This window comes from Acanthochromis polyacanthus, chromosome 21, assembly GCF_021347895.1.
Source record: "Acanthochromis polyacanthus isolate Apoly-LR-REF ecotype Palm Island chromosome 21, KAUST_Apoly_ChrSc, whole genome shotgun sequence".
Lineage (NCBI taxonomy): Eukaryota > Metazoa > Chordata > Actinopteri > Pomacentridae > Acanthochromis > Acanthochromis polyacanthus.
The window spans coordinates 31,375,176-31,389,694 of record NC_067133.1 but is presented as its reverse complement, the minus strand read 5'-3'; the positions used below and the strand labels follow the sequence as shown (position 1 = coordinate 31,389,694).

General features: G+C 43.5%; 1 protein-coding gene and 1 long non-coding RNA gene across 2 annotated transcripts; both read right to left on the bottom strand.

Annotated features, from left to right (window-relative positions):
* Positions 1 to 2,904: 2,904 nt before the first annotated feature.
* LOC127531506 (uncharacterized) lies at positions 2,905 to 3,905 on the bottom strand. Its single transcript, XR_007938606.1, has 2 exons — positions 3,479 to 3,905; positions 2,905 to 3,429 (listed from the first exon to the last, which is right to left on the bottom strand). It is a non-coding gene; the product is annotated as an uncharacterized LOC127531506 (long non-coding RNA).
* Positions 3,906 to 4,075: 170 nt separating this feature from the next.
* On the bottom strand, positions 4,076 to 13,913 carry slc16a6b (solute carrier family 16 member 6b). The gene is given in 8 exon segments (XM_051940925.1): positions 4,076 to 5,286; positions 5,361 to 5,763; positions 5,765 to 6,240; positions 6,384 to 6,488; positions 6,491 to 6,511; positions 6,951 to 7,094; positions 7,510 to 7,746; positions 13,877 to 13,913. Coding segments are annotated over 7 exon segments (1,488 nt in total). The 5' UTR covers positions 7,586 to 7,746; positions 13,877 to 13,913; the 3' UTR covers positions 4,076 to 5,023.
* Positions 13,914 to 14,519: the final 606 nt, after the last annotated feature.

Sequence of the window (14,519 nt, the reverse complement as noted above, 5' to 3'; positions counted from 1 at the left end):
TGATTATGAGTTTGGAAACACCTGTGATGTCAATTAAATGACACACCTGAGTTAATCATGTCACTCTGGTCAAATAGTTTTCAATCTTTTATAGAGGTACCATCATTTTTTGTCCAGGCCTGTTTCATTAGTTTGTTTTTTTAAATAATTATGTTAATCAACAATTCAAAAGTAATGGCTGTTTTGATTATTTAATTTTCAATAAATTTTTATTTATTGTTACTTTTGTGAGTTTCAAGTGATTTCAGTGAGAATTGTGGGTTTTTCCTTCTTTAACTGAGGGGTACCAACAATTTTGTCCACGTGTGTATGCATACATCCATCCATCCATTTTCCTCCGCTTAGCCGGGGCCGGGTCGCGGAGGCAGCAGGCGAAGCAGGTCGTTCCAGACGTCCCTCCCCCCAGCAACGCTTTCCAGCTCTTCCTGGGGGATCCCGAGGCGTTCCCAGGCCAGACGAGATATGTAATCCCTTCCAGCGATTTCTGGGTCTGCCCCGGGGTCTCCTCCCAGACGGACGTGCTCGAAAACCTCCAAGAAAGTCTCCCTGGAGGCATCCGAATCAGGTGGCAACCACCTCAACTGGCTCCTTTCGATGCGAAGGAGCAGCGGCTCTACTCCGAGCTCCCCTCCGGATGTCTGAGCTCCTCACCCTATCTCTAAGGCTGAGTCCGCCACCCTACAGAGGAAGCTCATTTCGGCCGCTTGTATCTGCGATCTTGTTCTTCTCGGTCACTACCCAAGCTCATGACCATAGGTGGGGTTGGAACGTAGATGGACTGGTAAATCGAAGCTCGCATTACGGCTCAGCTCCCTCTTCACCACGCGGTTCGGTACAACGCCTGCATTACTGCTGACGCCGCACCATCCGCCTGTCCATCTCCCGCTCCATTTTCCCATCACTCGTGAACAAGATCAGAGATACTTAAACTCCTTCGCTTGGGGAAGCAAACTCCCCCCCCAACCCGGAGGGAACACTCCACCGGTTTCCGGCAGAGAACCATGGCCTCGGACTTGGAGGTGCTGATCCGCATCCCCTCCGCTTCACACTCGGCTGCAAACCGCTCCAGTGCGTGCTGGAGGTCACGGTCTGGAGGATGCCAACAAAACCACATCATCTGCAAAAAGCAGAGAAGCGATCCTGAGGCTCCCAAACCGAAACCCTCCCCACCACGACTGCCGCCTTGAAAATCCTGTCCATGAAAACCACAACAGGATTGGAGACAAGGGGCAGCCCTGGCAGAGTCTAACACCCACCGGAAACGTGTCTGACTTAATGCCGAGTATGCGGACACAGCTGTCACTTTGGTTGTACAGGGACCGAACGGCCTGTAACAACGAGCCTCGGACCCCATATCTCCCGCAGTGCCTCCCACAAAGCCCCTCGGGGACACGGTCATAGGCCTTCTCCAGATCTACAAAACACATGTAGACTGGCAGGTCATACTCCCATGACCCCCTCAGCAGCTCCGCAAGGGTAAAGAGCTGGTCCGCTGTTCCACGACCGGGACGGAATCCGCATTGCTCCTCCTGAATCCGAGGTTCGACTATCGCCGAATCCTCCCTTCCAGCACCCGAGAGTAAACTTTCCCGGGAGGCTGAGAAGTGTGATACCACGGTAGTTGGCACACACTCTCCGATCCCCTTCTTAAAAATAGGGACCACCACCCCGAGTCTGCCACTCCCCAGGTACTGTACCCGATACCCACGCGACATTGTATAGACGTGTCAACCAAGACAGTCCAACAATGTCCAGAGCCTTCAGCTGGACACTGGGAAATCCTAAAAGAAATTAAAATGACTAATCCCAGTCTGAGGCTGCAAGCACGTCATTAACAGAATATGATTTAAAATGAATTTAACAGATCTCTACATCATTCACCTGCAATCCTGTGGAACTTTTCCTTGATCTTCTGACAGGTTTATGTCCACAATGACGAGTAAAAGTCGTTTCAGAGCCAGGAAAACTTTTCTGACTGTCCTCCATACAGTTGTCTACTCTGCATCTCTGACATCATATAAAAACTTTCATTTGCAAAGAACCGCAGCGCAACACACAATATCTGCTGGATGTGAGAGCATGACTGGTTGGTAATGTAAATGTAAGGACGGATTAGGTTGTTTATGTAGATTATGGACTTGAAACGATTACGAAACGTACCGCTTCAAACCGATAACTGTCCGGAAATGCGAGAACATTATGCTTGGTCTGATAACATCTACCGACGATATTAATGATCTGTGCAGTAATGCTGCTCCTTTATCCACTGGATCGTTAATAAAAGCTGTTCTACGCCGAAAACTCGCTCGCTTACTGACTGAATGAATGAGGAAATGAAACAGCGTGTGGCTGAAAGAGGGCGGAGACGGAGAGAAACTGGAGGTTTTCTCAGATAAACCTGCTGGTGACCAGGTTAGAGTCATAGAGTCTGTTACTGCGGTAACTGACCGAGAGTTGAAGTTACCCCTCTTTGTGAAACAGGCTAGAGTTACCCCTCTGTCTCAGGGTTAAGTTACCTCGCTTTGTGAAACGGAAACTCTGAGTTTCCTTCATTTCAGGGTTAAGAACTCAGAGTTTTCAGTGAACCTGCTTCGTGAAACAGACCCCAGGATTGTTGAAACTGGAATTCTTTCTCTCTGTGAAGGCTCCAGCAAAGCAGTGATGTCAGAATAATAAATTAACAAGATGTTGAAATAATTCTGTAGATTTCAGTTAAATACCAGTAAATGCTAAAAGGAACAATGATATTTAGTACATTTAAAAGAGAATTCTGTCGATTCTGTGGAAGCATCAGAGCCAGGAGAATAAATAATTAATGACTGATTATATTATTATTAATAATATTCCTCACTAATGTACTGACAGCACCCTGATGGATCAGGCTGAATCTGGACAGAAACACGATCATTTTGCAGATTTTATTAAAACAATCATGAAAGTGGTTCAGCAGTAAACAGACAGGAACCTGCCTGGACTCAACTTCAAAATGAAAAAAGTTCTAAAAAAAAACAACCAAACATTTTAAATAAAGGAGATCCAGTGATGAAGCAAAGACTTGTGATTAAACTTCAAGTGAAGTGTGGAGGTTGTTCAGATGTTCTCTACGGAACCAGATCAGGTTCTTCATCTCTGTTCAGTCAATGTTTAGTTCATGAACATGAAACAGAAGAACAACGTGAAGCAGGATCAGTGAGCTGCTCAGGGAGCATCTTGTCCGAACATCAGGAGTCTAACATGTTCTTGTTAGAACATCTACCGAGATGTTCTAACAAGAACATGAGAAGGTCCAGCTGCAGCAGCAGTAAACTCCATCATTCATGCTTCGAAGCTTTCAGGTAAACTGTGGACTTTTCAGTGACGTGTTGAAACGTCCAGACGTTTATCTAAGAACTAAACATGTATGAATACACTAACTCTAAACACACTGACCTGAACACGCTAACTCTAAACACGCTGACCATGGAACACGCTAACTGACCCTGAACACGCTAACTCTAAACACGCTGACCATGAACACGCTAACTGACCCTGAACACGCTAACTCTAAACACGCTGACCATGAACACGCTAACTGACCATGAACACGCTAACTCTAAACACGCTGACCATGAACACATGATCCTGAACACGCTAACAGGAAACATTCTAAACAGTTCTATCATCCAGAACTCCCTCTGCTTCCTCTTATTACTTGACACAATGAACTTTAATTTCTGTAAATTTTCTTCCTTTCAGGTCAACAGATTCAGGATGTTTTTTAATGTTTAGTTAAAACGGTTCTGATTAAATCACGTTCTGCCTGGATGCGTTAAACTGTTTAATATCTGGAACTTCTACTCGATGTTTCCTTCACTAACGCCTGGGTTCAGACCTGGAACATGAACATTACAGGGTTCTAGTCTGTTCGTTAATGCTAGTTAAAGACTAGAGGGTTCTAGTCTGTTCTGTTGATGCTAGTAAAGACTAGAGGGTTCTAGTCTGTTCTGTTGATGCTAGTTAAAGACTAGCAGGGTTCTTAGTCTGTTCTGTTGATGCTAGTTAAAGACTAGAGGGTTCTAGTCTGTTCTGTTGATGCTAGTTAAAGACTAGAGGGTCTAGTCTGTTCTGTTGATGCTAGTTAAAGACTAGAGGGTTCTTAGTCTGTTCTGTTAATGCTAGTTAAAGACTAGAGGGTTCTAGTCTGTTCTGTTGATGCTAGTTAAAGACTAGAGGGTTCTAGTCTGTTCTGTTGATGCTAGTTAAAGACTAGAGGGTTCTAGTCTCTGTTCTGTTGATGCTAGTTAAAGACTAGAGGGGTTCTAGTCTGTTCTGTTGATGCTAGTTAAAGACTAGAGGGTTCTAGTCTCTGTTCTGTTGATGCTAGTTAAAGACTAGAGAGTTCTAGTCTGTTCTGTTGATGCTAGTTAAAGACTAGAGGGTTCTAGTCTCTGTTCTGTTGATGCTAGTTAAAGACTAGAGAGTTCTAGTCTCTGTTCTGTTGATGCTAGTTAAAGACTAGAGAGTTCTAGTCTCTGTTCTGTTGATGCTAGTTAAAGACTAGAGGGTTCTAGTCTCTGTTCTGTTGATGCTAGTTAAAGACTAGACACACGGACTGAAGCAGAAACAGTGAAACACTCAGACTGAACCTGAACTCTCGGCTGATTAGCTCAGTTTAATCTGAATATATTAATCATGTTTTATACGATTTATGGATATTTGAGGATGGTTCAGATCAGGAGTCTGGTTCTGGGTTCTACTGCACTCATCTCTGTTTCCATTCAGTCTGGTCTGTGGACGGTTCTACCAGTGAGGCGTTTTATTCTGAAGGAGACAGGAACTAAAGCTGGTGATCAGAGTTTAGACCCTGCTGTCAGGACTTTGGTTCCGTCATGTTAATGAGTTCTACCCTAAACAACGTGACCTCTTTGGTTCCTTCCTAAGCTCGGTAAAGTGAACAGGGACCCCTGAGATCTGGATCCAGCTGGTGTTCTGGACATCTGGACCTCCTGACTGGATGTTCTTGTCCTTTGAGTCCTGCTGGGGTTCACATGATGGAGGTTCTGGTCCTTATCCTGGTCTGTTGGGCCGGACTGCCCTCCAGAACCAGGTCCACCTCCAGAAAGTCTGGCTGGTCGCCGTCCTGAGATCTTCTCTCCTGTTCTTCAGTGCCGTTGCTTCTGCCTGGTCTTTGGCACAGACCGGACTTAGCCGGACCCACCAGAGCCAGGCAGATGGCGCTGAGGCCCATCCCCACAGCACAGGAGTAGAAAGCAGAACCGTAGTTCTGAGTGAGGTCCACCAACACACCTGGATGGACAGAAGAGACACGTTAGGATCTCCACAGGGAAACAGAAGGACAGTGGAAGGAGCAGAGATGTTACCTCCTAGAGGTGGCCCAGCCAGTCCAGCGAAGCTCTGGATGAAGACATAGACTCCCACACAGGAGGACATCTTCTCAATGCCCACCACGTCCTCCTCGGCCAGCAGGGGGATGTGAGTGGAGGCCACGGTGCCCATGAAGAAGCCGTATAGCGCACAGCAGACCACCAGACCCCACAGGTCCCACACGATGGTAAAGGCCACCAGAACCAGGCACAGCAGAACCACGCAGCCCAGCAGCACCAAGGTCTTCCTGCAGCGGACCCGGTTCAGCACCACCCCGATGGACAGGCGGCCGAAGATCTCAGCCACAGCCATGACGGAGAGCATGTAGGAGGCCACGATGGAGTCCACGCCGCTGCTCTTACTCAGCTCGATGATGAAGAGCTGAGGAGCAAAGAAGCCCCAGCGTAGCAAACAGTCCAAACAAGGAGTACCAGATGAAGGCACCATCTCTCAGCACTGAGAAGTCCAGGAGTTTAGGGCTGGAGGGCTTCAGAGGACCTGCCTCCACCTCCACCGGCTCTCCCTGGTTCTTCTCTAGTGGAGGAGATGATTCCTGGTCCTCCATCAGAGCCTCAACTTCTGCTCCTGCAGTCCTCAGGTCCACGTTGGAGGCTGAGAGGGAGGTGACCCCCGAGTCCTCTGAACCTCCAGATGCACCCGAGCTGATGGAGGTTCTGGTCTGTTCGTTCTCCAGCTCGTAAACCGTCTGCTTCAGAGAGAGTGAGTCTTCCTGTGACCCACCGTCCTCCTTCACAGATGGAGGCTCGATGATGATTGGACGAAGGAGGAGCCCACAGCCAATCACAGAGGCCTGAACCGTTCCCAGAACGACCAGACAGTAGCGCCAGCCAATGTGCTGCTTCAGAGAAGTGAGAGCTGCAAGAAGAAGAGGAGGAAAGTTCAGAGTCTGGTTCAGAATAAATGTTCAGATGTACGAAGAAACCACTGACACATTTCTTATTCTAACATTAGAACCACATCCAGAACAGGAAGAACTGATTCTACCTGCCTGAACTCACCTGGAGCTAATGCAAAGATAGCAAAGGATTCTCCAGAGGAAGCCAGGGAGGTGACGAGGGCTCGACGTCTGGAGAAGTACTGGGCCAGGATGGTGACGGTGGGAGGAAAGTGAGGCAGTAGCCCAGACCTGAATAAGACAGAAGAGAAGACGGCATGGATCAGGACAGGAAGGTACAGCTGCTGGAAGACGAACGGCAGGTAAAGACCAGAAACAGAGGCAGGAGAGGACAGGAAGTAGCTGAGGTCCAGCAGATGATGACAGTGGGGGATCTAGCGGTGCTTCCTGTCCACAAAAAACCATGTTAATATAAACTACAGCAACGAGTTCATCAGTCTAGTTCCTGTTCCATCAAAGCTGCTCTGAAAGGGAACTTCAAGCTTTTGGGAACGTTTAGCTGCTCCAGGTTGTCCTGCTGTCAATCCTTCTAGAAGGTTCAGATAGTGGAGCAGACTTCCTGGATGGTTTTAGAGGCGTTTCACTCATTGGACAGTTCTGGAGGAAACAGTTTTTGTTGTGGACACTAGAAGTCCTTTCGTCTACCAAACACATGGTCCAGCAGCAGTACCTGAGACGATGCCAGTAGTGACGTACATCTCGTTGATGGAGCTGGTGAAGGCAGAGCTGATTGTTCCCAGACTGATGAGGAATCCTCCCATCATCACCACCGGGCGATAGCCGAAGCGGTTGCTGAGGACGGTTGATAACGGAGCTGAGGGTGGAAGAACACTCAGGATTTACTAACATCATCGTTTAACGAAGTTTAAACAACCAGTTCTCCTGCAGGTACCAGCTATAAAACTAATAAACTAAAACTGGGACCTGTTAGGGATGAAAAAGATGAAAAAACGCATTACATGCTGTTTAATGTCAATGAAATTTTGGATTAATCTCATCAGTAAATAATGCCTTCAGGTCAGCATCAGCAGACATTTCCCTAACCCAAACCAAATCCTCAACAAAGTCCTGTAATGTGAATGAAGACAAACGTGTCTGGTTTGTAGAAGGACTCCGACATGTCCCTGTTTCCTGGTCTAACATCTGCAGGTACATTTAGTACTTTTTTATTACCACGTCTGTAGAAAGTCCGCTAAAAGCAGAAAGCCCAGGTGATAGAGCTCACTGACCAGTGAAGGTAAAGACAAAGACACAGATGGAGATGATCCAAGACACTCGGCTGTTGCTTTCTCCAAACTCCTCCATCAGATCCTGGAGGAAGACTCCGAGACTCTTCAGGGTCCCGTAGGTACAAACCTCCACCAGGAAAAAAGCCAGAGCCACCACCCATCCCCAGCCGCCATCAGGAACTCTGAGTAAAGGTTTGGACCCAGACAGCGCTGGGCGTTGGTCCCCCTCATGGCTACCTGGACACAGGAACACGGAAACGTCCTTCTGAAGTCAAAGCTGCTGGATGTCGGACCAGAAACAGCAACATTTTCTCTGTCATGTTTGATGAGCTCCTGCTAACTATCACTCTACTTCCTTAGTTTAACGTAACCGACAGACAAACAGGAAATTCAGTACCAGGAAATGTTTAACTGCATGGAAAGGTCCACCCTCAGGTAGCTTAGGGTTAGTGGTGTTAGTAGGGTTAGTAGAGTTAAGTAAGGTTAGTAGGGTTAGTGTTAGTGTTAGTAGTGTTTAGCCCACATGTCGTGTTCCTGTGTTTTTTTTCTATAATTGCCGCTCTTTCTAACTGTATTTATTGTATTTTTATCGGATTTTATTCTATTTTTATTTATTTCTTTATTGTAATCTATATATTTTTCCAAGCACCAAATGGAGCAGCACTCCCAATTTCGTTGTATACCCGTGTACAATGACAATAAAGGCTTTCTATTCTATTCTATTCTGTTCTATCTGCTGCTGACACGCTGAGAACGGCGTCTCAAAAGTGATGATGATGGAAACAGCTGATTCCAGAGCTGCTCCTGTAAACATCTGTGATCCCTTCAGCTGAGTTCATGCAGAGCAAATGTCTCATTGTAAATCTCTTAATGCCTCAGACACACATCAGATATATCCTTCAAACGTCTCCATCCATTCTGGCTGTTAAACAGGCAAACCTCCACTAGGGGTGCCAGAGGACTGAAAACATCCTGCTGAGGTTTAAGTTCTCGCTCGAAGCTCGGCGCTAAAAGATAAAATAATAAATCAGATAACAGATGGGTAATATAAGGACACATTAATGCCATCTTAAAGCGCTGATAGCAGACATTTAGAGAATCATCTAGAACATCTCCTTTAGTCCAGATCTGCTCTGTGGTTTTATAAAAAAAGCTAAACTCCCAAAATCTAAGCATGTGCTGGTAATGACTAAAAAAAAAAAAAAAAAAAAAGAATAAATAATACAACAGGTTATCGGTAGTAGGGTTAGTAGTTCTAGAAGAGGTTAGGGGTTCGATGATGTCTGTTCAGAATACTTCACATGTTAAACAATCAGGGAAACTTCAGGAAACTATGAATGTTTTAGAAGTTGTGAGAAATGGATCTCTGAGTATTTATTCCTTCATTATTTAACTTTTAGTTTGGTTTTATTTATATTCCTCTTATCTCCAAATGATCAATAATCAATGCAGTAATCAGTTTACTGATATGATCTGAACTGGACCACATTAGAACCCTGGACAGGTAAACAGAATAAACACACCTGTCCTCAGGTAAACCCACCCTGAGCCCACCCAGCAGCAGCTTTTATTTCAGGTTTACTGAACACAGAGTTTAGATTTATTCACTTTTTCATTTGTTTCAGGGATTTTTTATTCTTCATAAGAGTTCGGAATAATTTAATCAACATCAGCAGCAGGAATCCACAAGAAGAAGAGGCACTTCCTGTTTACGGATCAGTACAAGACTAGATTATAATCATTATATTATCTATATTATCCTCCATCTACTATTTACTGGTTAGAGTAAACACCAAAATAGAGTAAACTTCCTGTTTACACCTTTACCTGCTACTATATGACCTAGAATCATTATCAGAACTACATTATCTATCTACAGGGAGCGTAAACGTTGTGGTTCTTCCTCCAGGTTTCAGCTTTTACCCGCACTGCGACGATGAAGATGATGAAGAAGAAGAAGATGATGATGAAGATGATGAAGAAGAAGATGAAGATGATGATGAAGATGATGAAGAAGAAGATGAAGATGATGATGAAGATGCAGCTCCGCGGTTTATTCCTGTCAACTACATTTACTATAACACATTACATATTATTGTGTTTTATATTATTATACAGTATTGTATATTATAATTTATTTTATGTATTATTTCTTTATATTATATATTAATATATAATTTTATACTGAGTAGAACTGAGGAGCCTAAACTCACTGAACCGTTTCTTCTTCAGATAAACGTTTATTTACCGGTAACCGGAGCCGCTCAGGACGTCTGCCTTACCGTGAGAGCAGCAGAAAGCCCGGTCCGGTCCGGTCGAACCGAGGTTTTATTCCGTCGTCATGTCAGAGTTTAGAGCAGCTCAGACAGAAACGGTCCCGGTCCCGGTCCCGGTCCCGGTGAACGTCCTCCTCCGGCCGGAGAACTTTGATCCACTCTGCAGCATCTTCTGCCGTTACCGGATCACTTCCGGCTCTTCACCGGCTCCAGCCGGTATTCAAACGTGGCCGCGCCGTTCGTGAACGCGCACGGTTCCCCTCGTGATGGAGAGTGCGCACGCTGCTGCTGTGTGATGCGTTCATGTCGGCGGGAAAATGAAACATCACATAAATACAAACTACAGCTGGATGGGTGAATGTGTGTGCGCGTGTGTTTTTGCGCGTACGCGCGTTCATGTGCGTGCTGGTGGTGCATGAACGCGTTTCTCAACAGTCAGAAGCGTTTTTTTCCGTTTTCCAGTCGGACGTGAACGCGGCTGCAGCGCGTCCTGGTTCGCTACGTGCATTTGTGTGCAGCGTGCACGCGGCTGGATGAACAAGTCCAGCATCATTCCGTTGGTTTTTATTTTAGCAGGAATCCTCCAACTAGAGAACCAGGATTCATATGAACCTGGACGCAGCACCGGAACTAAACCCTGACGACACTTTATAGAACCGGAAGTCCTCTTTACCTGGATATTTATCCACCTGTGGTTTCCTGTAGGACTTCATTCTGAGGGAAATCTAGTGAGGGAGCTTCTGGCCAGAGATGTTTCTGGACGACATGTTTACTTTATTTTTTAACCCTCTATGGTACAGCGTTGCCACATGGCAACAACCCCATTTTAAGCTTTCTACACACACATAATACATCCCCAGTTATGATGCAATGCATTAAAAGAAGTGGGGTTCTAAGTTAACCAATAGCAGTGTTTAAATTTGTCACATGACTTTCTGGAGGCCAGTTTGAAACCCCTTGGCTGAATCCCCAAACCCCCCCTACACACTCCCCCTCCACTACCGAGTGTCACTCCAAAGAAGTCACACTCACAGCTGTGGAGGGCACCTATTATTGAAGGGGGAGGGTATAAATACGATCGGCAGGAATGGGACGCCCCTGTCGCCTCACCGGAAAACGGAAGACGTCATCGCCATGGTAACACAAAGACGCCTACTGTCATGGCTGTAGCGCTGTGGCACAGGTTGCAACTAACAAGGATCGCTGCTGCTTCCAGAAGACGAACGCATCCCACTTTTTTTCACTCACATTTTTTCCAATCCTATTATCTGGTATTTCAGATCCAACAAATGAATAAATGAATTAATTCTGTCAGTTGTGTTCAAATTTTAAGGTGTCAGGGGGTGCACAATTAAATCAAACGTCAGCCGAGAAGAAGATTTGTTTCTTTTGTTTTATCTTTTTTCACCACTCTTTTTGTGATGTTCTGTCAGTGTGAAAAAGGCGTGGGAGAAATAAAGAACGCATGTAGAACTTACATCTATATGTTGTTTCCTCCTCCATTTGGACGTTGCACTTCCTGAAAAAGTTGTCCAGAGTGAGCATCGATGCAGACTCGCTATTTAAGGGCTGAGCAGTCCACTCTCCCTCTGCACTACGCGGTTTGGGACGGCCCTTAATATGGAGGAGCCTCCACGGGAACGCGCAAACGGAGGGGTAGTGTGTAGGGGGCGGTTTGGGATTCAGCCCTTTTCTGCAGACATCATTGACGGGAGGAGCCTCACCATTTGACTCCTAAAAATTCACCAAAAAAAGTTTTTTTTTCAAAGTTTTTCAACGGGGAAAAATATACACTCAATAATAGGCGAGTTAAGTTCATTTTTATGTAGTTTCTTGCACTGTACTTGATCAATAAATAATAGAAATGTTAAAAATGTGTACAGACACACAATCACACCTACGGACAATTTAGAGTAACCAATTAACCTCAGCATGTTTTTGGACTGTGGGAGGAAGCCGGAGTACCCGGAGAAAACCCACGCATGCACAGGGAGAACATGCAAACTCCATGCAGAAAGATCCCAGGCCGGGATTTGAACCGGGGATCTTCTTGCTGTAAGGCAAAGTGCTAACCACTTACTCCACTGTGCAGCCGCTAGCCTGGCATGTTGATAACATTTTGTATTTAGTTATACACCTACTTTGCAATTGCACTGGTGTACCCTGATCTTCTATAGTCTATAAACTATAATAATACACTTTGTGAGTCCTTTCCACGTTGAATATGATGATATTTGACACATCTTTCTTCCATTTACAGCATGAATGCAATTTTTTTTATGGTAAATCACAGAAAAAGCTGAACTAGCTCTCCCTCTAGATGATAGTGAAGATGACAAAGGATTCAGTGACGAGAAAAATGAGCTGCTGGAAACACAGTAGAGTGAGAGTGATGAAGACTATGAGCCAGAGAATGAGGACAGTGGAGACAGTGAGGGCAGAGACAGTGAAGTGACAGACAGGTATTAGCAGTAAGAGAGTTTAAAATGTAGATGACAGTCATGTTCAGCCTCCATTTATGTATTGCATTAAACTATTAGTTTAGTTAGCTACTGGGGATTGTTTATACTATAACATGAGTTTTAAAATAAATGTTATTTACAATTTTAAACAAAACTCTGTTTTCATTACGTTCCATGATGGTACGGTGTTGCCATATGGCAACGAACCCTAAAAACTACTAAAAAAATAATATTTTTTGAAAATGTCTCTTAATTATGTTTACTTGATGTGTTTTACTACAAAAAACACCCCAAACATTTTTTTACCAACTGGGATCATAGTGCGTACCATAGAGGGTTAATTCATTTTATCTGATTGTTTTGTTTTTATCTGTTTTATATCTTCAATGTAGCACTTCAAAATTTTGCCTCAATAAAAATGAATTACATATAAAATATATTATTATTTAATTTTTTGCTAATGAAAGAAAACATGAAAAACCCTAAACATTATCCTTTAGTCCAACTCTATCCTTTAGTCTAACTTTAACTTTTAGTCTAACTAACCTTTAGTCTAACTTTAACTTTTAGTCTAACTAACCTTTAGTCTAACTCTATCCTTTAGTCTAACTCTAACCTTTAGTCTAACTTTAACTTTAGTCTAACTAACCTTTAGTCTAACTAACCTTTAGTCTAACTCTAACCTTTAGTCTAACTTTAACTTTTAGTCTAACTAACCTTTAGTCTAACTCTAACCTTTAGTCTAACTCTATCCTTTAGTCTAACTTTAACTTTTAGTCTAACTAACCTTTAGTCTAACTCTAACCTTTAGTCTAACTAACCTTTAGTCTAACTCTAACCTTTAGTCTAACTTTAACTTTTAGTCTAACTCTAACCTTTAGTCTAACTAACCTTTAGTCTAACTCTAACCTTTAGTCTAACTTTAACTTTTAGTCTAACTCTAACCTTTAGTCTAACTAACCTTTAGTCTAACTAACCTTTAGTCTAACTCTAACCTTTAGTCTAACTTTAACTTTTAGTCTAACTTTAACTTTTAGTCTAACTAACCTTTAGTCTAACTCTAACCTTTAGTCTAACTTTAACTTTTAGTCTAACTTTAACTTTTAGTCTAACTAACCTTTAGTCTAACTCTAACCTTTAGTCTAACTAACCTTTAGTCTAACTAACCTTTAGTCTAACTCTAACCTTTAGTCTAACTTTAACTTTTAGTCTAACTTTAACTTTTAGTCTAACTAACCTTTAGTCTAACTCTAACCTTTAGTCTAACTAACCTTTAGTCTAACTTTAGCCCTTTACGGACACTAACCAGCTCCATGTTAAACTTCTGTTAAAAGCAGCTTCATCACTCAGAACACTTCGGCCTATTTATTGATCACAAATCAATAATCAATCCATCTGGCTGTTGGACAACTTAGTGGAGAACAATGAAAACATCAGGGAGTCGTTCTAAACTTCCACTCAGACATCATAAGATGATTATTTTTTATTACTCCAGATTTTCTTACATAAACTGAACTTATGTCTTAAAAACCTTTTAAATGAAATAACCTAAAAAATTCTCTGAGTGTGATTTTAATTAAACTGACTTCAGAGTTAAATCATGATTTGGTTTAATAAATAAAGACTCACCTTCTCTCTGCTGGGATCTTCTAACTGCTGCTGAAAGTTCTCAGAGTTCTGAGCTGAAATACTCCAGTCAGATCCAGAGGCGTGTCTAAGATGAGGTCCGGCCCTGAACTCTGATAGGACACCTGAGATCCTACCTGAACACCCAACGCTTTATACACAGTACACAGTGGCAGAAGTATTCAGATCCTATATTTAGGTAAAAGTACCACTTCAGCCATGTATAAATACTCTATTACAAGTAAAAGGTCTGCGTGAAAACAACTACTGTAAAAAATACTACATGAGCTGCTGCACTTTTCTCTGACCTTTGAGTTCAGGTTGGATTAGCTTCTAGTGGATCATTTCTGGAGAACGGTGCTGTAAAGAACTGGCTGGAACTTTATCAGAGGCTGACTAATGAGAGGAATCATAGAAGAAGCACCTGAATTTACACATTATCATCTACGGATGTATTTATGTTAATATCTAAGCACTATATCACTTCAGTGTTTTTAAAGGTTTTGAACATAAATCTAGCTTTATGCAGCAGCAAAGATCTGTCTGCTGCAGAAACATTTAGAGGAGTGATGCCACACTTCTAATCCAGCTTCGTTGTCTTGGAAACCAGTCCAGCTCAAATGCATCTTAGTGAAATTCATGCACA